General features: G+C 42.2%; 1 protein-coding gene across 2 annotated transcripts; it reads right to left on the bottom strand.

Moving 5' to 3' along the window:
• Window positions 1–583: 583 nt before the first annotated feature.
• GABA-B-R1 (gamma-aminobutyric acid type B receptor subunit 1) lies at window positions 584–25,315 on the bottom strand. 2 transcript variants are annotated; one of them, XM_070094384.1, is made up of 19 exons: window positions 25,177–25,315; window positions 21,350–21,487; window positions 21,106–21,204; window positions 19,387–19,521; window positions 17,260–17,430; window positions 16,137–16,353; window positions 14,798–14,946; window positions 13,182–13,265; window positions 11,990–12,160; window positions 10,576–10,717; window positions 10,159–10,309; window positions 9,341–9,581; window positions 7,770–7,974; window positions 6,597–6,697; window positions 5,386–5,541; window positions 4,329–4,460; window positions 3,881–4,040; window positions 3,388–3,453; window positions 584–1,533 (listed from the first exon to the last, which is right to left on the bottom strand). In XM_070094384.1, exons 1-19 carry the CDS (start codon window positions 25,180–25,182, stop codon window positions 1,430–1,432), a joined length of 2,628 nt encoding a protein of 875 aa, XP_069950485.1. In that variant the 5' UTR covers window positions 25,183–25,315; the 3' UTR covers window positions 584–1,429. The 2 variants fall into 2 exon arrangements, with proteins under 2 accessions (XP_069950485.1, XP_069950486.1); XM_070094385.1 differs by lacking the exon at window positions 3,388–3,453 and having other exon boundaries at window positions 1,278–1,533.
• Between the last annotated feature and the right edge of the window lie 1,800 nt (window positions 25,316–27,115).

The raw sequence follows: 27,115 nt of genomic DNA, 5'->3' as shown, positions 1-27,115 counted from the left end.
TTACCTGGAGTTTACCTGGAGAGGGTTTCGGGGGTTGTTCGTGGATTGTTCAACGGTGTATGTGGATTGTTAAACGTATGTGAATTATTCATCAGTGTATGTGAAAGGTTCAACGGTGAATGTGGACTATATATAAAATTGCTTAACGGCGTGAATGTTAAGTTAAACGGTAAGAACATAGTATTAACGGCGTGATCTGGTCACATTTTAAACAACATACCTCTGTTGAATGGAATGGTTCTCTTCACAAACGGCGCGAGTCCATCACTGAAGGACAGGAGACTCCCGTTATCCTCCACGAGTAGAAGAACAAACAAGCGGTGAACCACTGTTACCAGTAAAGAAAGACAGAACTTGACAACGGCTTCCGTTTACCGTTGGGATCATTGGTACAATGCACATTAGCCGGACTCCCTCAACGGGACACCAGCTCAGTGTACATCGTTCTCAATTAAACTGAGAACAGCACGAACACCGAGGATACAACGGTTTTCGAAAACACGTTATCGAGATAGAATTCCCGAAGACCTGATTTTTTTTTTTGCCCCCCCCCCCCCCGAGAAGACGAAGTCGAAAACGTGTTTTCCAGGGAACGTTCTCGAGAAATATTAGGGGAAAGAAATACTGAGATTAAGTCTTTCGAAGAAGAGCGTCCTCGAAGTCATACCCAGAAGAGAGTGACCATGAAAACGTATCTTCGGGCACAAATTCTCGAAAGGTTTTCGAGGATAGATGCTTAAGAGCCATAACCTCGAGTATCCTTCAGGCATCCTCGCCGCTTTGTAGGAGGCAGCGTTCTCCCTACAGGCCTCAGCCCCAGCTATTGACACAGTATACCACTGGTCCAGAGGTCCATCTTTCTGGTGAACCACTGGTGGTAAGGGGATTCAGTGGTTCGTTAGTCTATTAACTCAATGGCTCACTGATCCACTGAATCTGTGATTTATTACTTCATTGCTTATGAGTTCAGTGTTTCACTGACTTGCGATTCGTGTATTTAACGATTCATTAACTTATGATTCCTGGATGTGGTATTTCATGAACCCGAAGCCCATAGTTCCAATGATACAATGATTCATGAATACGCAACCTGCCAGTGAATTCAGAGGTCCATGAGCCCAAGGAGTCAGGTTCAGTGGTCCATTGGTCTCGTATCTCACTGATCACTGATTCAGTGTGGAACATTTGACCATGGGACCATTGTTCCGCTGGTCCGTGGATCTGGTATTGCACTAATTCATGGGTTCAGGCCATGAGTTCAATAGTCAATTGGTCTATGGGTTCATTTGTTCATGGATTCAGTGACTCATTGATCTTAGCTGTCCAATGGTCCATGATTCCAGCATCTCATTGGTCCACAGGCCTAGTAGTCCACTGGTCCACGAGCCCAGTGCCTCACAGAGCCACGGGTCGGGTGATGCTGGGAACTTCACAGATAAGACTCAGAGATGTCGAAACTGATCCTCGGGACTGAGGCGTGATCCCCTCCAGAGGACGCATCGGGAGTCACGATCCTCACTGCTGGACGACCACCTGCAGAGTGTAAACAGATCAGCAATCAACAAACATGAGGAATATAACGCAAATGAAAGGAATAATTAGCAAATAAGAAATAAACCCTCGAGAGAGAAAATGGAAACAATGTATATAAGGGAAACATATCTTTCAGGTACATAAAATGTAAACAAACGCTAAATAAGATATAAGAAAGACTTATATCTTATTTATATTTTAGAATTACTAAACAGAAAGTAAGAATTCACAAATGTAAACAACAGGAAGAAAATAGTATATGATAAGAGTCTTCAATAGGAAAAGACAGCATTGACGATAATCTAAACTGTCATAGCATTATGTACCTAAAATCTTTTGCTTACCGCCCACAAGATGGGTAATGGGGTACATAATAAAGATATTGAACTGTCATAGTGACGGTATGTAAGCTAGCACAAACTGGAAGAGAGAAAACTCTTTAATGCAGTATGGAAAAGTTCGTTTATGACAAAGTTTCACTCGGTTTACGAACACACTAAGTTATAAAAGTCTGTGGTTAAAAATAATACATTAACAAGATAAAATCTTGTATACAAAATTGAGGAAGTGTTTCGTTTGTCAGGAAACAGGAAAATGATAAATGATAACCCAATCAGTGGTCAGGCAATCACTGGCTTACCTGTGATAGGTTCTCTAACCCATTTAAAAACACTGGCTTATGACGTAATTACATAATGTTCGATGGATTTACTCACTGGCTAGACAGTGAATGAAGCTACTGTTATTGAATTCTTATTGACAAGTTTTAAGAATTTTTTATATGCAAATTTAATTCACAAGGCGCCCGTGAGCGCATGATTTATACATATAGTATCTGGCTGAGTGGCTAAAATCTGTGTACTCTGATGCAGAGTGTGAAGGTTCGAATCCTGCTGTGGACCGATAATGTTCGTAAATTTGTTAGACCAAAAGTTCGCTTATCAATAACCAGTTCTGATACAACAAAAGTTTCTGGTGTGGTCATAATGAAGCAGAAAAGGTGTATTAAATATTTCGGGCTCACACTGCAGCCTTCTTCGCGAAACTGAAAGTGTACATGCGATAAAGTGTATTTACTTTCAAGCCAACCAGAGTGTTTGAAGGCTGGTTGTTGTAGTCTGGGGTTGTGATCCTCACCAACAACACAACAGGTATACACGGCACTCGTACACTATGAGGACGTGTGTCTGGTGCTGTCTGCTGTTCTTACAGCAGTGACAGGGCGTGTGTCTGGTGCTGAGTGCTTGCCGTCTTACAGCAGTGACAGGGCGTGTGTCTGGTGCTGAGTGCTTGCCGTCTTACAGCAGTGACAGGGCGTGTCTGGTGCTGAGTGCTTGCCGTCTTACAGCAGTGACAGTCACTGTACTGCTGGTACACACTCCTGATGTTGAATATTTTGTATATATCACTAGCGACAAAGCACAACTATAAGCATGAGTGCGTCTCCTGAGTGCTTGTGTCAATGTTGAGTGCCTGAACACCAGCTTTGAGTGCAAGTTAGGAAGCAGCAGTGCATAGTAACTATGACAACAGTGAAAGAATTTACTCAGAACACAACACTGTGCGTCCTTGTTAATCAAGAACAGTGTTTTATATATTTGTGTTTGGTGTGTCTCACATACTAGAGTAAACACAGAGTTGCGTAGTGTTTGTCTAGTGAAGCGTTAAAGCTGGAAGATTACACAAGTGCTGGTGTTACAAAGCTTACATTTCTTACCTTTAAATACAACCTTGTGTGTTTGTGTGTGTGTGTGTGTTTGTGTGTGTGTGTGTGTGTGTGACACTGAGTGCATGTACTGTAGCGTGAGACAGAGTAACACTGCACACGGTCTGTTGGTTCATAAGATTACTTACAGCCGTAATACAGTTCTATATCGGTGGTAAGCAAGGGTTGAGTGTCTTTCTGGGAATCCTTGGATACTGTAAAAATACACACATATATATATACATTTCACCGAGAATGTTTATATTTCAGTACATACTCAGAGATAATCCTAATTCCTTCGTAGATGAGTAAACTATAGTTAAAGTTAGTGAACAAGTAAACTCTGACCTAGTTCATCTCTTGCAATCAGTACGCCTTATATATATATATATATATATATATATATATATATATATATATATATATATATATATATATATATATATATATATATATATATATATATATATATATATATATTGGCACTCATGTACTTATATTAGCACTGACGTACACTAACACTCATGCACATTAACACCCACGTACACCATCATCCACGTACATCATCGCCCATGTACACCATCACTCGCGTACACTAGCATTCACGTACACCATCACCGACATGCACCAATACCCACGTACCCTGGCGTAGACGCATGTGGTGGGTAGAATAATCTACTCCCGCTACGTGGTTTTCTGATGCCAGCTGTTGCTGTTGTTGCTGCTGCTGCTGCTGTTCCCTGTTCCTCAAGACGGTTCGCTCCTGAAGCTTTAACTTCAACAGCCTGATCTTCTCCTCTTTCTGCAAGATGTAAGAACAAGAATGTGTTGTGTTGAATGTGTTGAGTATATTGTGTTGAGTATAATATGTTGAGTATATTGTGTTGCGTATGTTGGTATTATAAGTATTTTAGATGTGTTCGGTTTGGTATATTGAATATTTTGAGTGTGTTGTACATTATTATTATTATTATTATTATTATTATTATTATTATTATTATTATTATTATTATTATATGATAATATTAAAGTACTAGAGATCGCTAAATGGGAATTAAAGATAGAAAGAGAGAGAGAGAGAGAGAATTACCTCAGCAATTAGTCTCTGCATTTCTTCGTTTTCGTGGAGAAGTTTGTGGTACCTCTCTTCCTCCTCCTTGCTGGGGGCGGTGTCCCCCGTGGCCTCCACACGCTCCCCCGGGTGACGCACGATCTCCACGATCTGTTGGAGTATACGCCAGAGGTATACCCTGAGTATACTGGGTATGCAGAATTACATAGCAGGGGTGTACTAGGTAGATGCAAGGAGATTAAATTAAGAAATTGTTGGGTGTGAGGGATATACTCTTGGAGTATGTGAGGGATATATATCAGGAGTGTGTGAGGTATATATCCCAGTAGTATGTGAGGGATATACCCCAGGAATATGTAAGAGAAAGGCAACAAAAAAAAGGTATATAGGCTTGAGCATGGAGGAATTCATAGCTCAGGGATATACAGCAGAACTATATAATGGGGGGCTCTGGTGGCCTGGTGGTTAACGCTCTCGCTTCACACGGTGAGGGCCTGGGTTCGATTCCCAGCCAGAGTAGAAACATTGGACGTGTTTCTTTCCACCTGTTGTCTATGTTCCCCATCAGTAAAATGGGTACCTGGGTGTTAGTCGACTGGTGTGGGTCGCATCCTGGGACACTGACCTAAGGAGGCCTGGTCACAGACCGGGCCGCGGGGGCGTTGACCCCCGGAACTCTCTCCAGATAAACTCTCCAGAATGGTTATACAAGAATACTGGTGGGATATACCCGAACAGTTTATAGGGTTATACTGAGGGAATATACAAAATAAATAGCGGAGGTTTGGAAGGCTATGTTAGACAGCTGTGGAAAGTTTGTTGACTAGATTTTCTTGACAATTATCACAGTAGAATCTCAGCATTAATGGTAAAATTACCGACGAAATGTTCGGTGACACACTAATTGCATCTGTATCCCTTAACAGTAGAATCTTCAAAGAAGTAAGTTAGATTTGATCCCAGAGGCAGCCTTATGGCCTCTTTGAGTAGTTGATAAGCCTTATTAAGCAACCAGATTTATGAAATGCAGTTTGAGATACACAGGGATGGTGGCCACTCTTGGCCGAAGACTGACCTTAGGAACGAAGACAAGAGCCATGGAGAGGAAACAGCAGAAGATGATGGCGAGAGAGACGAAGGCAAAGGAGGCGTCCTGTTGCGTGGATATAACCAGAGTGACTGGCGCTGTGATGAGGCACAGCACCACTACGTTGTAGATGCTCATACCCACCTGTAGGAGAGCCAGGGGCGTGTGTGTGTGTGTCAGGTGTGCCACTAACACACTGTAGAATTTGAATAAATTATTTAGAAAATCGACAAGTTGGTAAATTAGACACTTGTGTAACATTTAAGTATCTTTATTCTGGAAACATTTACTCCAGGCTGAGGGACTGATTACCTGAAACCCCACATCTTCCACCTTTCTCTGCACTGGACTGAAGATGTCACAGGCTGGCGAAAGTTACCAGAATAAGGATACTCAATTGTTGCATAAGTGTAGAGGTTCCTCCTTGTTCATGATACTCACTCTCCTCACTTAGCTAATCAGAGATTATCTTCCGACATCGCAGAACCTCACAACGAGTGCCACTTCTCTCCCATTCTAAATGTTTTGTCAATTTCTGTTAACAAGAAATCCAACTGATAATAAATTCAAGTTCAGCCTCAAACCCCAGGCTTAAAAATTATCTTTGTTTATCACAGTCTTCAGTGTCTTCCACTCGGTCCATCCTCTGGAACAGACAGACACCAACTAACACAACTTCATTCTGGCAGCGTATTTATCAACGCTATCACTTCATCAGCCATCTTTCATCCCTTAATTGATTCATCTATAACATATCACACAAATATTCAGAAAATCAGGTCTTCTGATCAAATGACAACTCTGATTCACAGATTTGATAATTAAATCAATTTCACCTAAAATAGAACGTTATCAACTTTTGAATAAAGTGTTCTTCTATAAATAAAATATATAAAATTATTGTTAATGCCAGTAATTGATATGAGTAAAGGCATAAAAATGTTTTGCGTTTAGAGTCTTTGTTGTATATCAAGGGTGGTTTACAGCATACTGCCAAGTATGTTAATAAGACATCCCGACAGGGAAGTTCCTGGTGAGAGAAACGTCTCCCACCAGGGAAGTCCCTGAAGATCAGAAGGAGGTTGAGGTAATCAGTCTCTCGGTCTGGAATCGATGTACTCAGTCCACCATTCTTGATAAGAACATAGTATATGTGAGAAGTGTTGTACATGTGTCTAATTTACAAACAGTTAACTTACCAGTCGAGAGTCGTTTATCTGCTTGAGTTTAATGCTTCTCGTCTCGTAAGCCAGGAAAAGACCGAAGATTAGAAGGAGGCCCTTGTATCCGTACAGCAAACCTGCAAACAACCACCGTAATGCAATAATAATAATAATAATAATAATAATAATAATAATAATAATAATAATAATAATAATAATAATAATAATAATAATTTTTATTTCTATAAGTACAGGGCGTTTCACTCGTAGAAGGCCCCAAGTTGGTACTCCCGTAGTTTCAACTATCTTGTTTGTATATTATGTCCGTAGTAGACGATAACTTGGGGCCTCCTACTCGTAGGAAGCCTTTCATCTCTTTAATTGATTCATCTGTAACATATCACAACAAATAAAGATTCATCCCTTTCATCGATAACTCGGGGCCTCGATGACGCCCCGAGTTATCGTGTACCACAGACATAATATACAAACATGACTGTTATAACTACGGGAGTACCTTGTACGTGATACAGCTTATACAGAACTAGCTGACATCAGTGATATACTATATAGTAAGCCAATGGTTATGCAGAGCATTTCGGACAAACCAGGTTAATTTTGTCCCAGGATGCGATCAACATTTGTCGGCTAACACCCACGTACCTACTTACTGTTTGTGAACATGGACAGCAGGTGTCTTAGGAAAACACGCCCCAATATTTCCACCCGTACCGGGGATCGAGCCATGGACCTCAGTGTATGAACTGAGTGTGCTACCAATCGAGTTACAGGACACTCAGTAAACAGGTGATATCACGTTATGCAAATAAGGAAGTATTTCAGTAGTCTCAGGCTGGCTGACAAGTGGAATGACTTGGATGAGACAGCGACGGGGACAAGAATGAGTCTCAGTCCCCGCAAACACAACTCAGTGAGTAAGAAACGTTGACAACACACACACATAGCTTTAAGGTGAGGTACGATAACGCTCTTGGAGCGGGGACAGAGTGGGACCTAGTAGCGATTAGCAAAGAGGCGGTGCCAGGACCTGTCTCCCTGTGTTAGTATCGCTACAGAATCCCCCTCACGACTCTGCCAATATAAGTGATTACAGCCAACCAAGTGTGTTTATCTCCAGCCATCATATCTCGAAGGAGCCCTCGCAACACCTGCAACCACAAATATGTGAGTACACACACACACACATACCTAGCCAGATAGTGTTGTGTTTACTCTCGCAGTGTTCCAGTTCTGGCTTAATCTTAATGTCCTCAACAGCGTCCTTTGGCTTCTCCAGAGGGAAGACCTCCAGCCTCCTCTGCAGGGGATCCACCGCCTGCCACACACTAAGGACGATCACGTCCACCACCACGAAGCTCCCCACCATCACGTACAGCTTCCACGGCTCCACCCTCTGTAAGACGAGAGAATCACGGACGGTGTCACAAACCAGTTAGCGAACACACAAAAGTTATTTGAATTATAAGATAGACGTCGCAATATCAATTGCTGAAGACATCACCCACCGATAGGTGAGCGAAACGTGTAAATATATCTACCAATGAGATTCAAGAAACATCTCAACAAGCTACGCTAAACATCTCAACTTCACGAAACATCTAAGCAAGCTTCACTCTTCACTAAACATTTCGACAAGTACTGAATCATAAACACACTCTTCTCTCACTTTTAGCCTTGTCTTTGTATGGTTTAGATTTTTTGTATGATTTAGACTTTCAGTATGATTTAGACCTTTTTGTATGATTCAGAATCTTTCGTAAGATTTAGACTTTTTTATATGATTTAGACTTTGTATGTTTTACAAATACCAAAGCTCATTGGTTAGAGAGCGCTAGGAATATACAACGCTGATTAAATCGTAGTTAATATTCTGCTGTGATTACTGATGTACTGCTACGGAGAATCTGCACAAGTCACAATACTGATCGTCCACCATATTGCCTGTCAAGTGTGTGCTGCTGATGGAGCGTTTACCTCTGGTGTGTTATGAGAAAACAGGGGTTTAGTTGAAGGATTCTGAGGTTGATTAAGAGCTGCTGTGTTTTGGGTTAGTACTGTTGTGTTGTGGGTTGATCAGCAGAAGATTGGTTAGTACTGTTGTGTTGTGGGTTGATCAGCAGGTTTTTTAGTACTGTGAGCTGTTCAACCACAACACAGCAGCTAACAATGAACCTTGGCTTCATTCATCAACCTTGATGCTGATGAGGGGCTCCTGATCTAAAGAGATTTTCTTTGCAGTTTAGTTACACAGGTGGTGGTTCATAGTGGAAGGTTTTAATGAGTTTAGGGTTGGATATATCACATTTTCTCAGTTTTATTGAAGAAAATGGGATATTAGTGTCTATGTGATATCTTGTAAATACCAAATTTTATTCGCATCAGATCTTCAAAGCTAATAGTTAACTGTGACAGTAAAGTATGCCGCAGTCTGTATTAATATTTTTCACGCAGTACAGGTCCTGGAACTCATACAAGAAGGATACCTTTCACGGATCACACGACGACAGGAATAGTACATGTTGCTGCTGCCAGGGACGGTGCCAGACTGTCTTTACTGGAGATAGCTTAGGGATGGTTCTCTGGTTGGAGGGTGAGGCTAGGAAACGTACAGAGAATTGTAGACTCAGTCTACAAGAACTCAGTCTGAAGTCCCTCGTTCTACGTAAGATCCTGGAAGATCCTGGAGGGACTGATTTAGACTTGCTGTGAATCACTGTCATTATTACCAATTAAATTAATCCATTGCTGGGGAAACCCACCTTATTCTCCATCTTGGTCTTGGTGGTGAGTCTGTGGACTCGCCAGATCTTGGAGAACATGGCACCATAGGCGAGGGTGAAGCCCAGGGTGAGACACCACGCTCTTAGACCACACACCGTAGGGAACTGTTGCTGGCTGACAAACTGACCATCCAACCCCAGCAGGAAGATGGATCCTAGACACAGCACAATCCCAACCAGGGTGATGTTGTTGCAGGCAGGGTGTGACAGCTGGATCAGTCTGTGAACGTAACAACTGGTCAGTCTGTGAGTGTAATAGCCAGTCAATCTGTGGATGTAACAAGTAGATCATTGTTTGGGTATAACTAACAGATAAGTCTGTGGGGATGAATGTTGGATTACTTGATGAGTGTAAATATTGGGTAACTCTGAGGGTGTGAATGTTGGGTAACTCTGGGACTGTGAATGTTGGGTAACTCTGGAACTGTGAATGTTGGGTAACTCTGAGGGGTGTGAATTTTGCATGTGCAAATTGAATTTCACATGGCGCTAAATTCATGAGAGTCATTCAGCGCAAGAAGTGGTGGGAGCTCGATCCTCCGTCCGCTAGTTGCAGAGTCGGTTTCTGACGAAAGATATTGCAAAAGATATTGACTGCGAAAGATATTGCAACATATTAGTAAAGTTCCTGCAGGGAACGTGGGTGAGGTGACGTAATTCTAGAGAAGTGGCAGCCAGAGTCTGTGGCTAGTGTCTGTGACTGATGTGTGTATTTCACTTCTATAACTGGTTGGTCCTTGTGGCCACTTTCCTGTGGTGTTTGTGGCGACAGGTTAGGTAGGAAAGGAGTTTCTTACCTGCGGTGTCTGTGGGCGAAGGTAAAACCGAGAAGGAAGAGTGCCCACACTGCCCCGATGGTGCTGATGGTACACATGCTGATGAAAAGAGCTAGAGATACCGTCCGCAGCTGCCGCCTGACGATGGTACGGTCTTGCGGCACCTTGCTTCCTGCGTCACAAGAAATAATGTTGTGTGAGCAGCCTTTGACTAGCTCGCAGACATCCCTGAATTAAATTCAAAGAAGATCTTATGAGAGCTATGACATATTCAGAGCGTGATACTAAACCTCAAACCTTGAACCTTATGCTAAATCAGAGAAGAGACCTAAATTATCTTATAATCCAAGTCCTGGTGTACCGAGATACCATGTGGAAGACGGGTTCAATTTAAATACATGCTAGAGGTGGAGCAATGGTATAATGGTGTTGCCGTACCTATCCACTGTTCTCTGTTGAACCAGGTGAGGTTGTCAGTTTGTACGTGGTAGTAGCCCAGCTTGTGGTAGCGGCCGTCAATCATCTGCTCCACTTGTGTCCACGCTATCCTGTCACCGTCGGTGCTGAACGCTACACGCCCCTGAAATGGAAATAAGTCACTTTTTTTTTGGGGTATTCTAGGTCATTTTCACATACGTTACACTGTATGATAATTGTACTTATGAGTACCTTTGCCTAAAATTCACTCGCTCAGTGTAGTGATCAGGACAATCACAAGACATACCATGACCCTCACTACAGCGTCTGTGACGCCTAGCACAAGACATACCATGACCCTCACTACAGCGTCTGTGACGCCTAGCACAAGACATACCATGACCCTCACTACAGCGTCTGTGACACCGAGTACAAGACCCGTGGCATCAACTACAACAATTTCACTACCATCAGACTGTATCTATGTTCCCGCTGTACAATTCTATAGCTGACAACACAGAAACAAGAAATTTTTATTCTGAATTTGCTGCAGGTTTTCACTCCTTAGGAAGATAACTCACTCTGTTTAACCTTATTATGTTACAATGAACTCTTGTATTATGGCAGCAAAATCTTGTAACACATTTTTAACTAAAGGAATTATTGCATGATGACATAACCTGGATATTATTTTATGATCATATAGACAAACTCATTCACCTCACACATAATATTATTCACGAGCTCACTCCGTGTATATCTACAAGATGTTATACATGTACCCACTGTATTACTTTATACAGTGTACAGTTAAACGGTCATTAAGATTTACTGAAAACTTTCTGAAGAGAATACCAAAGCTAAATATGTTTCGTGCATCGTGTGTGTGGATCTACTGCACATATTAAGTATATACCGCTCACTAAGTCAGGAATGTTAAGTATATATCGCTCACTAAGTCAGGAATGTTAAGTATATATCGCTCACTAAGTCAGGAATGTTAAGTATATATCGCTCACTAAGTCAGGAATGTTAAGTATATATCGCTCACTAAGTCAGGAATGTTAAGTATATATCGCTCACTAAGTCAGGAATGTTAAGTATATACCGATCACTAAGTCAGGAATGTTAGTATATACCGCTCACTAAGTAAGGAATGTTAAGTATATACCGCTCACTAAGTCCAGCACATTTTTATCTCGGCCTTCCGGTGTATATACACATAGAGATTGCTGTAATGCATTTTTAAGGGATTAAACTATTCTTGATTGGTGGAGAACAAGTTACTGTGGTCTGAATGACCCCTAGTAACCAGCCAGCCAACCTCTCGGCACATATTTACAATGTGTGACAGTGAGATTTCAGACTGTTTATAAAAAGCCGTAATTCCGACTGTTTAGAAGCAGCAAACAATTTTTTTTTTTAACTGTCTTACCGAGACACCAAGGAACTGTGTGGCGTTCATGGCCTTGTATAGTTCCCTGGCTATCTCCTCGTTAGTATAGGTGAACTCCTCAATAGACCTGTTCACTGCTGCCAGCACCTCCATCGTCTTGTTCAGTGCCAGTGCCACACTCCAGATGGCATCGTAAGCCAGAGGAGCTTCCTGAGGGGATGAAAATAAGTGAATTAACTTAAACGCTGTATGATCCCTGAGAGTGAGCGAGAGGGAGTGAGTGTGAGAGGTAATGAATGTGAAAAGTGAGTGTGAGCGGGAGTGAGAGGGGGTGAGTGTGAGAGGGAGTGAGAGAGTGTGAGAGGGGGTGAGTGTGAGAGGGAGTGAGAGAGTGTGAGAGGGAGTGAGAGAGTGTGAGAGGGAGTGAGAGAGTGTGAGAGGGAGTGAGAGAGTGTGAGAGTGAGAATACGATGTAGATTAAAAGAAATCTTTTATGCAATAAAAATTCTCAGGTGTTGTGCATGTGTTTTATTCATCAACTTTGTTGGTATTTTATATCAATAATATGTGATATAAGTATTTATCTTTTAAAAAATATACCTTAATATGTATTCTTGAAGGTACCTCAGCAACTGCAGTTCTTGTCTTACATAAACATGAAAGATCTTTCTTTGTTCCCGTCAAGAACGGTGAGGAAGTGAGAGGTGAGAGTCCAGTGAGAGAGAAATGAGAAGGGGGAGAGGGAGTGAGAGGTTAGAGTTCAGTGAGTGAAATAAAAGGAGAGGGATGAGAGGAAGTTTGAGGGGTGAGATGGAATGAGAGCAGAGTGAAAGGGGTGTGAGAGTACCTGGTATCCCACGGGTGCACTCTGGTTCTCGTAGCCACGGTCTATCAACACTCAGAGGACCTACCTGGTATCCCACGGGTGCACTCTGGTTCTCGTAGCCACGGTCTATCAACACTCAGAGGACCTACCTGGTATCCCACGGGTGCACTCTGGTTCTCGTAGCCACGGTCTATCAACACTCAGAGGACCTACCTGGTATCCCACGGGCGTACTCTGGTTCTCGTAGCCACGGTCTATCAACACTCAGAGGACCTACCTGGTATCCCACGGGCGTACTCTGGTTCTCGTAGCCACGGTCTATCAACACTCAGAGGACCTACCTGGTATCCCACGGGCGTACTCTGGTTCTCGTAGCCACGGTCTATCAACACTCAGAGGACCTACCTGGTATCCCACGGGCGTACTCTGGTTCTCGTAGCCACGGTCTATCAGCGCCTGGTTCAGACGCAGCCTGAAGTCTCCAGCAGTCTAAACAAAGGAACACTCACTTCACTATTATATATCAGCTTGAAAACATGATTTTACAATAAATTAATTAGAAACAGACGCACAGATACACTCATACATGGATACACTCACCCATGGATACACTTACACTTGGAGTAGGACTCCTCATCAAAGACCAATGGAGTTTTGAAGAGATGGGAGGATTAGTCAAAAGTGAAGCGGAGGACACATAGTAGGAACACTTCTAACTGGGGATCCAAAAGTGATGATAGCAGTAATGTACAACCCGCCACCGAACAGCAGGAGAAACACACGCACACATACACACACACACACGCACACACACACACACACACACACGCATACACATACACACACACGCACACACACACACACACACATACACACACACCCACACACACATACACACACCACACACACCACACACACACACACACACACACACACACACACACACACACACACACATCCTGTGTCACAAACCTTCTGGAGTTTTATGATAAAATAACAGAAGTAAGACAAGAGAGAGAGGGGTGGGTTGATTGCATCTTCTTGGACTGCAAGAAGGCCTTTGACACAGTTCCTCACAAGAGATTAGTGCAGAAGCTAGAGCATCAGGCGCATATAACAGGAAGAGCACTGCAATGGATCAGAGAATACCTGACAGGGAGGCAACAACGAGTCATGGTACGTAATGATGTATCACAGTGGGCACCTGTGACGAGCGGGGTCCCACAGGGGTCGGCCCTAGGACCAGTGCTATTTTTGGTATATGTGAACGACATGACGGAAGGGTTAGACTCAGAAGTGTCCCTGTTTGCAGATGATGTGAAGTTAATGAGGAGAATTAAATCTGATGAGGACCAGGCAGGACTTCAAAGAGACCTGGACAGACTGGACACCTGGTCCAGCAAATGGCTTCTCGAATTTAATCCTGCCAAATGCAAAGTCATGAAGATAGGGGAAGGGCACAGAAGACCACAGACAGAGTATAGGCTAGGTGGCCAAAGACTGCAAACCTCACTCAAGGAGAAAGATCTTGGGGTGAGTATAACACCGAGCATGTCTCCGGAAGCACACATCAATCAGATAACTGCTGCAGCATATGGGCGCCTGGCAAACCTGAGAACAGCATTCCGACACCTTAGTAAGGAATCATTCAAGACACTGTACACCGTGTATGTCAGGCCCATACTGGAGTATGCAGCACCTGTTTGGAACCCGCACTTGATAAAGCACGTCAAGAAACTAGAGAAAGTACAAAGGTTTGCAACAAGGTTAGTTCCGACACAAATGAGTCAGAGAGATAGTAGGAAGTATTTCTTCAGTCATAGAGTTGTAAGGCAGTGGAATAGCCTAGAAAATGACGTAGTGGAGGCAGGAACCATACACAGTTTTAAGACGAGGTTTGATAAAGCTCATGGAGCGGGGAGAGAGAGGGTCTAATAGCAACCGGTGAAGAGGCGGGGCCAGGAGCTAGGACTCGACCCCTGCAACCACAAATAGGTGAGTACACACACACACACACTCACCATGCCCGAGATGGTCTTCTCGTTGTCCTTGTTCCACATTAGAGCCTCTGTGGTGAGGTGACCCTCCGCTGCCTGCTTCATCTCTTCTCTGGTGCAGTTAAGGTTCTCCTCCACCAGGTGATTCTCGAACCAGTTATCCTCGTACCAGCCTGCAACAACATCACACTTGAGCACCATACACTCACCCAGAAAACTGCCTAGCAAGCCAGTCAGCAACCCAGTCAGTTAGTAAGCCAGTCATCCAAGTCTGCTGTTTTACCTGGAGTTTACCTGGAGAGAGTTCCGGGGGTCAACGCCCCCGCGGCCCGGTCTGTGACCAGGCCTCCTGGTGGATCAGAGCCTGATCAACCAGGCTGTTGCTGCTGGCTGCACGCAAACCAACGTACGAGCCACAGCCCGGCTGATCCGGAACTGACTTTAGGTGCTTGTCCAGTGCCAGCTTGAAGACTGCCAGGGGTCTGTTGGTAATCCCCCTTATGTGTGCTGGGAGGCAGTTGAACAGTCTCGGGCCCCTGACACTTATTGTATGGTCTCTTAACGTGCTAGTGACACCCCTGCTTTTCATTGGGGGGATGGTGCATCGTCTGCCAAGTCTTTTGCTTTCGTAGTGAGTGATTTTCGTGTGCAAGTTCGGTACTAGTCCCTCTAGAATTTTCCAGGTGTATATAATCATGTATCTCTCCCTCCTGCGTTCCAGGGAATACAGGTTTAGGAACCTCAAGCGCTCCCAATAATTGAGGTGTTTTATCTCCGTTATGCGCGCCGTGAAAGTTCTCTGTACATTTTCTAGGTCGGCAATTTCACCTGCCTTGAAAGGTGCTGTTAGTGTGCAGCAATATTCCAGCCTAGATAGCCTAGATAGAACAAGTGACCTGAAGAGTGTCATCATGGGCTTGGCCTCCCTAGTTTTGAAGGTGCTGTATATCATCATGGGTTCTGTTAGATCATTTAATACTTGTTTTGAGAGAGTCGCTGGTACAATAACAACTCTAAAATCCCGAGAATAACTTGCCACAGATAAGTACCTCTGAAGCATCAAATAAAGATAAATGCAAACTGCTTAGCAGGGAAGAATCTATTAATTTCATAGCAGTAAAGAGCGTCACACGATCTAAGATGAGAAGTAACTACGAGGAAGGAGCTAGGGGCATTGCCTTACTAGGGAAGATATACTGTGAGCCACTAAGGAGTTATTATGTACTTTATGTGAAGATCTGAACCAGTGTGGGTTATCTAGCGCAAGGAGATGTGTAGGTTCGATCCTCAGTCTGCTAACATTCAATGTTGGAGGCACAGTAAGTGGCTCTAAAGAGAGGAGCAATAAAGGTGAACGCCTTACCAATGAAGAACCAGACGTAACTCTTGCCGTAGAGTTTATTCTTGTAAATCTCGCAGAGGACCCTCCTGGCTGCGCTGACGTAGAAGAGTCCTACGATGATCCTGGCGTCCTGCCGCTTCAGGTTCCTGACGGCGTCCGTAGGATCAGTGAGGAAGCTCTGACGGGTGACTATCTCTATCCCGGCATCCTTACACCGCACCTCCAGATCCTCCACCGTCTGCAGGACAACTGTGGCTGCTGAGGGAGAACAGAGGAGAGGCGGACGGCAGGACACCCCACCGTTCATGCTATCTGCTGAGGCAGTCTGACTTACACTCTAGTCTCCACTAATATTGTTTAGAAATAAGACCTAAGTGCAACGCCTGGGTATCTTTATTGATCAGACGTTTCGCAAACTAATGGCCTTTCCAGGGCAAAACAGCAAGTGGTGGGCGAAACGTTTCATCAGTTAAGATACCTAGGCATGGCACATGTGCCCTATCAATCCACTTTATATTGTATGCCATTAATTCGATAATATCTGTATTGAAAGTTGAGGTTAGAATAACACAGCAAAAAGGTTCTCTCTCAACGACACAACGAAGAGTCAAGTATTTCCATCAGGTACAGAAAAGTATCCATAGATATTTAATATGAATCTTGAAGTCATAACTTATGAATATAATTACCAGGGACGAGAGTAGATAGTTGGGTGGACGACATTGTTCTGTACAACTAAATATCTCTGAAAGGAACACAGACTAGTGGGAGATAACTTACGTTTCTCGTGAATGGTAACAGAAGTTTAGTTGCAAATAAGTAGAGTAGTTTTCAGTGAATCTGTTTGAAGATTTTTTTTATTGAATTTAAAATATGCATGAATTACAAATTATGACAAAATTTAATGGACGAGTAGCCAGTAGGTGACCAAAAAACAAATATTATGGATTTTAATTTTCTTTTCGTCGAGGTGAGGAAAACAGTATTGTACGTGATGAGGGAAGAAGCTGGAGGCAGTGGAGATAGTATGTTTCAAGGCGATATGTAGTGTGGATATTACGTGAAGAATTCGGACAGTGGAAGATGGATGACGGTGTGTGGAGGGAGGATTGTAATTCATTCTCCGTGTCAGAGATTTACTCACGGAGATGAAGACCTCCTCAGCCTGCTGGATGATGGCCACCCTAGACCAGTTGTACTTCTGCATCACCCTGATCCTGGTGGGGTTGTGCACTGTGGCTGATGGATGCGTCCTGAAGAACGTCGGGAACCTCTGGCGGTCACTCAGCGCTGGCGAGCTGGACCCGTACGATAGCTGAGGCGAGAGGTACATCTCAGCACAGCTATTGTAAGCTCACGTATAATCACGTGAGAGAGAGAGAGAGAGAGAGAGATAGAGAGAGCGTGGAGTTACCAACAACGTCAGCCAATGATAATGTCTCGCGTTGCTAGACTATGTCTCTTGGGTAGGTATGTTACCTCATTATTAATAGCTAATTGTAAGTAAATTTTATTAATTAATATTACAATATCTTATCCTAAAACTTGAATAACTAATTTTAAAGAATTATTATTTTGATCGCGAAGAGATCAATGCATTGTGAAGAGTCTGAAAATGTACTTTCTGTTTCATTGATGTACATATATATATATATATATATATATATATATATATATATATATATATATATATATATATATATATATATATATATATATATATATATGATGAATGTTGCAGCGAGGAGAAGGCTGGAGGCAGTGGAGATGTCATGTCTGAGGGCAATGTGTTGTGTGAATATAATGCAGAGAATACGTAGTTTGGAAGTTAGGAGGAGGTGCGGGATTACCAAAACTGTTGTCCAGAGGGCTGAGGAAGGGTTGTTGAGGTGGTTCGGACATGTGGAGAGAATGGAGCGAAACAGAATAACTTCAAGAGTGTATCAGTCTGTAGTGGAAGGAAGGCAGGGTAGGGGTCGGCCTAGGAAAGGTTGGAGGGAGGGGGTAAAGGAGGTTTTGTGTGCGAGGGGCTTGGACTTCCAGCAGGCATGCGTGAGCGTGTTTGATAGGAGTGAATGGAGACGAATGGTTTTTAATACTTGACGTGTTGTTGGAGTGCGAGCAAAGTAACATTTATGAAGGGGTTCAGGGAAACCGGCAGGCCGGACTTGAGTCCTGGAGATGGGAAGTACAGTGCCTGCACTCTGAAGGAGGAGTGTTAATGTTGCAGTTTAAAAACTGTAGTGTAAAGCACCCTTCTGGCAAGACAGTGATGGAGTGAATGATGGTGAAAGTTTTTCTTTTTCGGGCCACCCTGCCTTGGTGGGAATCGGCCAGTGTGATAACACAAATATATATATATATATATATATATATATATATATATATATATATATATATATATATATATATATATATATATAATATATATCACATGCTAATGTACATATATCCAGGTGTAGTAAGACAGGCATGATAGGCACTTTATCAGCGACGTAAACCGACTGATAAAGTGAAGATCATACACAAGATCAGAAGAAAAATGTGTGTCAGTTTACTGCACTTAGTCGAGAATTACGACCAGTTGCGTAACAACTGGTTGAAAACTGTGACAAGATATGTCAGGGACATGTGTCTTACATAATGTGTTGGACATAGCAGGATGTATCAGGGACATGTGTCATACATAATGCTGTTGGACACAGCAAGATGTGTCAGGGACATGTGTCTTACATAATGCTGTTGGACATAGCAGTTGACATGTGTAACATAGCGGGATGTGTGGTGTGTCTTAAAATGCTGTGACATAGCAGGATGTGTCAGGGACATGTGTCTTACATAATGCTGTTGGACATAGCGGGATGTGTCAGGGACATGTGTCTTACATAATGCTGTTGGACATAGCGGGATGTGTCAGGGACATGTGTCTTACATAATGCTGTTGGACATAGCAGGATGTGTCAGGGACATGTGTCTTACATAATGCTGTTGGACATAGCAGGATGTGTCAGGGACATGTGTCATACATAGTGCTGTTGGACATAGCAGGATGTGTCAGGGACATGTGTCATACATAATGCTGTTGGACACATCAGGATGTGTCAGGAACATGTGTCTTACATAATGCTGTTGGACACAGCAGGATGTGTCAGGGACATGTGTCATACATAATGCTGTTGGACACAGCAGGATGTGTCAGGGTCATATGTCTTATGTAATAATGCAGGACACATGTTGTATGAAGGTTGATGCATGTGTCTGTATCACTTACCACAACCAGGTTCCACATTTTAGCAGCCTCGCCGATGGTGGTACAGACGGTCGAGCAGCCACCCAACAACATCAACTTGGTGGGTGGGTTGTACAGCAGGTCGTACATCACGGCAGCTCCGAGGCCAGGCTCACACTGCCATCATGTGTTCATGTTAGTACACACACCATACATCTCCACAACACACACACACACACACACACACACACACACACACACACTTCATAATACATTTTTTGCTTATTCACAACAAAACCCATAAGTCAAAACTTTTTAACTTGTCACAGCTATTTATTTTTCACATAGTTTTCTTTAGCTATTCAGAAGTTATTGATTTTTATTTTACACTGCACAATAAATTTAGAAAATCGAGCCTAACTCAAGCTCTTAGTTAGTACCTGGAGTATACCTGGAGAGGGGGGGGGAAGGTTTCGGGGGTCCGCGGCCCGGTCCGTGACCAGGCCTCGTTGTTAGTTATCTGCAGAATGTTATGTTCTAGGTCCCCTGATAGAACAGCGTTACCTGTTATCAGCTCCCCTGCTAGAACAGTTTTATCTACCATCAGCTCCCCTGCTTGAACAGTTTTATCTACCATCAGCTCCCCTGCTTGAACAGTTTTATCTACCATCAGCTCCCCTGCTTGAACAGTTTTATCTACCATCAGCTCCCCTGCTTGAACAGTTTTATCTACCATCAGCTCCCCTGCTTGAACAGTTTTATCTACCATCAGCTCCCCTGCTTGAACAGTTTTATCTACCATCAGCTCCCCTGCAAGAACAGTCTTATCTACCATCAGCTCCCCTGCTTGAACAGTTTTATCTACCATCAGCTCCCCTGCTTGAACAGTTTTATCTACCATCAGCTCCCCTGCTTGAACAGTTTTATCTACCATCAGCTCCCCTGCTTGAACAGTTACCTACTGTCAGCTCTCCCGGTAGACCAAAATGACCCTGCTAATCAGTCTATTAGTTTCCATGACTGGGAGACAAATTACTCCTGAGAGCCATTATTGTCTCCTTGTCTGGAAATAAAGACTCGGGGCGCAGAGAAACCCTGAAATACAACGTTTCGCCCAAGGCTGAGCTTCAAGTATTGTAGTAAAGGGATTCTCTGCTACCAGTGTTTATATGTCCGCTTGTTGGTCTTTGTCACTGTTTCCGGAACTACGTCCCCCTGCCTGTGAGTGTAAATAAAACACACATTGCGTGTTATGGCATTTTATTGTGAAGACGTTTCGCCCACCAGGGACTTTATTAGTTCACACAGTAGGCAAGACATGGGTATGGTTCTCTGTGTTTATTAATTAAGTCTTCGCAATAAAGTGCCATATCCCACACTGTTTTATTTCCATACTGTGAGTACACTGTGCCACACCATACTGTGGGTACACTGTACCACACCACAGTGTGGGTACACTGAAGACTTTCTGAGCTGAAGCTCCTGAGCCTTGAGGATGCTGATCTCTAACTCTTGAACCTCTTTGATGAGTTGAATTATAGGTAGATCTCTTGAGGGAGTTGAGCTGCAGCTCCTTTGCTTCGTGAGTGTTTCTGAGATACAGATAAATGGGGTCGTGCATGAATTGTGCCGCACAATGTTGAGTTCGTGTGAGACCATAGATACTTCTATGGTTTGACGACTTAACCAAAATACCTCTACTTAATACTCATTCCAGGCGAGACTGAGCTTATATCCTGGCAGGAGGTCTGGTCTACTTACCAGGGAGTCATTCCAGGCGAGGTTGAGCTCATACCCTGGCAGGAGGTCTGGTCTTTGGTTGACGTCTTCCATAGCCAACATGGCCGCCGGCTGACATGCCTGTAACAGACAAAAACAATGTTAGTACAAGAAAAAAAACATGATTTACTCATATCATACACGTCTGTATTAGTTGCCAGTTATCAGAGGCACTTGTTGACAGACACTAGGTCTGTTAAAAAAAAAATTGTGTGTGTGTGCTCACTTGACCGCCTTGCCAGCCGTCGGATCCACCGATGGGGAAGATGCCACCGATGTTGAGGGGTCGTGGGGTAGCCTCGGCCCTCGGGATGACCACTACAACCACCATCACCACCCACGCCACCCTCGTCCACGCTGACACCTGTTACACATAAACATACTATGAAATACAAATATGACAGTGTTATAACCACTAGTCATATCTGTGACGGGTTGCGTGAGTTCACCATTGGAAAGAAAGGTTCAAACGGCGTTTCGATCAGTCCTGGATAACTATGACTTGATAGTGATCCATGATGGACCGAAACGTCTTTGAAAGTTTCCTCTTCAAAGTGAACTGTGAATTGTTACAGTCACTGTATTGTGACTCTGATTCTTGTAGAGTTCTATCCCGGAAGCCCTACGCGAAGTCAGACAAGATTGGTCTTTAAACGTATATGAGAAAATTTTAAGAAGAACTTAGTTTTAAATGAGTTCTTTCTAATTGGCCAATTTTACCTATTCGGCACGACATATATACAGTAGACCGTCGATTAAGACGGTAGCTAGGTTCCTGAAAATGCAATGTTAGACGAATCCGTGTTAAATGAACTGAAGAACTTATGGGAAAAATAGGGCTACTTTCCTAGGACCCCCCAAAAAGCCAAACATTTTTCTTAGGTTTCCAAATCTTACAAAAAAAAAAAAAAAATAATAATGCAATTGTTGTTCATTATTGTTACAATGTATGTTTTTTCTGTTGCTTAAGGCTAAAAATGCAACAGAAACAATTTTTCTTACCTTATTTTGTGGTTACTGGTGTTTGGTGATGATTGTGAAGAGAGTGGAGATGCATGTTATGGCCCTACTGGGCTGAGGTCGATGGTTGTTGGTTGTCGGCAGAAGTGGATGGTTGAGGTTCTAGTACTAAAGTCGATGGTTGTACTGTGTGCATAACTTCTGTAATGGATCTCTGGGCTCTTTTTCCCTGCAGTAAATTATACAGCTGACGGTAAGGCATCATCAGCTGCTCTAGTCCCCGTTTCAGAGCACTGCTTCTAGATTTATCAGGGTCCTTTTCAGTGAAAAAAATCTACAATTTTACCAACATTATGGAACTGCTCACATAACTGTTGCAATTTAAACTGTTTTTCTTCAATTTCTTCTTTATCTTCTTCTGTTATGTGCATCCCTTGTATCTTTGCATTGAGCTCTGCCAACATTTCCTCTGGACTCCTGTCTTCATCATGTTCTAAGAGCTCATTTATATCATCCTTCATGTCTTCAAAACCATCACCTGGTAATCTCCTTGCCAGCTGAACAATTTCCTGAACCTGACTCTCAAGGGGGAGAAAACCAGTGAAAGAATTAACTACAGGTCATAACTTTCCCCAGCCTGCATTTAATGTTGGTTGGGGCACTTCATTCCATGCACTTCTAGCATAGCTAATGGCATCTGCAATATTAAATTTATTCCAGAAGTCTGGAACTGCCAGGTTGGAGTCAGAATCCATTGATGCAACTAATTTTTCCTTGTGTAGTTACACTTGAATAACTTAATAACTCCCTGAGCCAGTGGTTATATTAAAGATGTTGTATTTGGAGGTAAAAATATAACTTTTACATGTGGGGTCACATCCAGCAAAGCTTGTGGATGAGTACGGGAATAATCAAGAATGAAGAGAACCTTGAATGCAAGGTTCTTGTTGTGCAAGTAAAACTTGACTTCAGGAATAAAGTGGTGCTTAAACCGGTCAATAAATATTTCCTGTCATCCATGCTGACAGATTTGACCTCCAAATTACTGGTAACGTGTTTTTATCTACACCTTTCAAAGCACGAGGATTCTTAGAGCGGTAAATAACCATGGGCTTACACTTGAAGTCACCCGACGCATTACCAGAAAGGAACAAGGTGAAATGATCCTTTGCTGCCTTGAAGCTTGATGCACTTTTCTCTTGCTGATTGATGTAAGGTCTTGCTGGCATTTATGTACTTCCAAAAAACACTCGTCTCGTCAGCATTAAACACTTGCTGTGGCTCGTAGCCACCCTCAGAAATAATTTCCAGCAATTCAGCAGGGAAATTTCTTACTGCTGTATGATCACCTGAAGCCCTTTCACTAGAAAACTTAATATTATGTAACTTATTACGTAACTTAAACTTGTGGAACCGGCCTGTGCTAAACACACTCTTGTTCAGACCTTCATCATTACACACCGTTTTATACAACTGTAAGACCTTTTCCCCAATTAAACTAAAATTAAGTAGTGCACCTTTCTTTGTTCTTTGTCCAATCCACTCAAGCAATAAGGTTTCCGTTTTATTTACTTGTTGTGATCTATGTGTCCTTCTTCTCAGGAGATTACAGCCCGGGTTATTCATTGCACAAGCCTGTATATTTGCCTCACTGCTTTTAATTGTACGAACTGACGCTTCATTAAGGCCATAAGCTCTCACAATGTCCACCACGTGTGCACCATATTTAAGCTTATCTAATATCTCGATTTTCTTCATAATTCCAAGACTTGAACGTTTAAACTTTGTTTTGCCAGTTCCTGCATTACTTGCATGCCTCCTGGGTTCCATGATTCCTTGGCAGATGCAATCTACGGTAATGAAAAGACTAAAACCCGATTCACAATGCTGGGTGCCGTACTGAACGCTTATATACAGAGTGCTAGGCCTCCCCCGCAAATAACAATGGCCTCACCCACAGGCAGACTGCCTAGCGCTCACTACACACAGGGAAAAATCCCAGCCGGCCGGCTTCCAGCGCTGAAATTTTTTTCCTACCAAGAAGCAGAACCGCTTAAAGCCTTAAATTGAATTTTACGAAGTGTAAAATGAAAATATGCCTCAGTTTGACAATAGTATCAGAATAGCTTGAACTCGTGGCTTTAATGTCTCTCGTGTGGTATATGGTAATAATAATAATACTAGGTAAACTCCAGGTAATAATATTCTTTATTTCTACTTGTACAAAGTATGCAGACCATAGCTGACATCAATAAAATACTGCTATATAGAAACCCGCTTGTTATGCTGAGCATTTCGGGCAAATTAGGTCAGTCTTGTCCCAAGATGCGACCCACACCAGTCGACTTACACCCAAGTACCTATTTTATTGATAGGTGAACATGGACATCAGGTGTCTTAAGGAAATAAGTCCTAATGTTTCCACCAGTACAGGGGATCGACCCCCAGACCTCAGTGTGTGAGCTGAGCTACGGGACATTTTAGTCTTTGAACCTGATGAACTAACCAACTATCACTCAGCTGCTTCCTATATTTTTTTCTAAATATAAATTTATCAACCTTGAACTCCTCGTTTGTGGATTCATCTTGATTAAACCTCTGCAAGACCTCATTTATATCCCTTTTATGCCTGATTATCATTTCTTCGTTTGAGCCGTAACGTCTTCTCTCGACACCTATCCTCTCTCAGGTCAGACCTGATTACCTTCCATTCCCCAGGTACTGTATGATCCCTATCAACACACATCCCTTCTACCGTGTAATAGGGAGACCGAGTCATGATCCAGCCATTTTGGTCACCAAATGACAGATTTAATATTTTTACGTACCTAATGATTTAAAACTGTGATGTATTTACGAACCTGTGGAAGAATCAGCATGTGCAGTCGGGTTAATGGCTATACAATATTCTCTCAGTGACTTCTTGGAGTGAAATATACGATTTATTGCGATGGCGCCTACATGATCAACAGCATTTGTTGGAGTTACAGGAGCTGCTTTAGCTAGGCGAGAGGAGGAGAATATATAAGAGAAGACTAGCATAGGAGTATATTTTTTTTACGTCTTCCGTGTATTGTGTATTGAGGTACTTACCTCCATGTTGGCTAGGAGAGGTGAGGAGGCCTCAGGTGAGGAGCATGGCGGAGATGCCTCACCCAGGAGCAGGTGACGTCTGACCTTCCTATGATGTCAGCTTCACACTTCTCCCAAACTCTCCTTCCTCGCAGCACTTGTTTACATTTGCCTCAGCAACCTAACCTCAGAGAACTGACCAAACTTGTATTTAGTGTTCGGCCGTCTCCACTCATAATAATTTATATATTTTTACTCTGTAAATACTGTTGAAACTTTAGTACTGCATGTGCAGTGACGGGTTTTAAGTGATGTATTCGGACAGTGGCAGTATTTCAGTTAACTGTGTATTGATTGAGCTGAGAGCGCAGTCTCAGCCTGCAGCTCATGCGCTCAACACAGCTCCACAGTTGTTGTTTACATATGTTTTATCATCCATTTATTGACTCAGTATTGCGTTTGTCTCTTCTTCCAGCATATATTTGTTTTTTAGTCCATGTTTTTAAAAGTACCACAACTTTTAATTTGTAAAATAAGTAATATTTCAGTGGTACCTCACTTATTTCGTTTCAAAAATAATGTTAAGTTTTCTCTTACAAAAAGTTTATTGAATAAAATGAAAGAAAAATAAACCAATTTTTTTTCAAAAGTACTAATTCTGTAACTGAAAATTAAAATACAGTTTACTAGCTTAAGGATCTGATAAGTGACATTGATCTTTGTGATATAACTTTAAAATACCTTCTCTGACTGTATTTAAATTTTCAGACCTGGTGCATCTTATTTAAATGGAGATACGAATTAGTTTTGGGCCACATAGATGCAATTTTGCCAGTTGTTTTGAAGATATTTGGATAAAACACCTAAATGGGGATTTTTTTTTTATTTTCAAGATGGATATAACAGCCAGATGGTAAGAAATGTTCAGTGAGCAGCGTAATTTTCTGATGAGGTTAAATAAGCAATTGTTTATTTGCGTTCATCAGCTTCAAAAAAAAAAGTCATTGTAATGTTTATAATGGAGGGATGAGCAAGTGGAAGGTCTCAGTCAGATAACCAAAAGCTGAACATTAAAATGGTATAAAATACCGACAGGTTGTTAGGTAAGACACATATGCAACAGTTAGGTATCTTTATTATGAAACGTTTCGCCTACACAGTAGGCTTCTTCAGTCAAGTAGAAGCCTACTGTGTAGGCGAAACGTTTCATAATAAAGATACCTAACTGTTGCATATGTGTCTTACCTAATAACCAAAAGCTCCTAACCTGCACATGCCAATGCTTGCCTCAGCCTTTCCTTAGTCACTATACACCAATGTTGAAAGTTTCTAGTCGCATGACTGAGACATTCTCAAGTTATAAACGAAAAACTTAGAAAAAAAAAATCAGACACGAGCTTAAAAATCCCTCGAGAAATACCTAAAAATTCCCTTAACTCATTTATTTCCAGAGTACCGGAATAAACTCCGAAATAAATGTAACTCTCACAGCTACTGTAAAAAATATAATTATTTTTGGGTTAAAGATTTAACAAAATTCATAAAGCAGTTTTATTTTGTCTAACTTAATTCAAAATACAATAGATATAATTATAAACTGTAATTACATATATACATACACTCACCTACATATAGCACACCTAACTTACATCAGCAAGTTAAAAAATAATCAGCTTTTTAAGGGGTGGAGGGGTAAGCCAGTGGAAGGCCTCGGTCAGACGTCCAAAAGCTCCAGCTGTGGGTCATCATATAACTAAGACCCGCCTCAGGAAACACTTGTCCTGTTTCCTGACACATCTTATCTACCTAATAAATAATTTTTTTAGCAAATCAGTTATATTGTTGCTGTTATAACAATAATAACTATAACAAATAATGATAATAATTATAATAATAATAATAACAACAATAACATTAATAATAATAATAATAATAATAAAATAATAGTATAAATAATAAT

The sequence above is a fragment of the Cherax quadricarinatus genome, chromosome 45, assembly GCF_038502225.1.
Source record: "Cherax quadricarinatus isolate ZL_2023a chromosome 45, ASM3850222v1, whole genome shotgun sequence".
Classification (NCBI taxonomy): domain Eukaryota; kingdom Metazoa; phylum Arthropoda; class Malacostraca; order Decapoda; family Parastacidae; genus Cherax; species Cherax quadricarinatus.
This window is presented reverse-complemented; position numbering and strand designations above follow the sequence as displayed.

Coding starts and splice junctions, on each gene's coding strand:
- GABA-B-R1 (XM_070094384.1), bottom strand. Junction 13,266..14,797: donor AGAAGACCATCTCGGGCATG/GTGAGTGTGTGT, acceptor TCCTTTGTTTAG/ACTGCTGGAGACTTCAGGCT. Junction 6,698..7,769: donor ACACAACACTATCTGGCTAG/GTATGTGTGTGT, acceptor GGTTGTTTGCAG/GTTTGCTGTACGGATACAAG.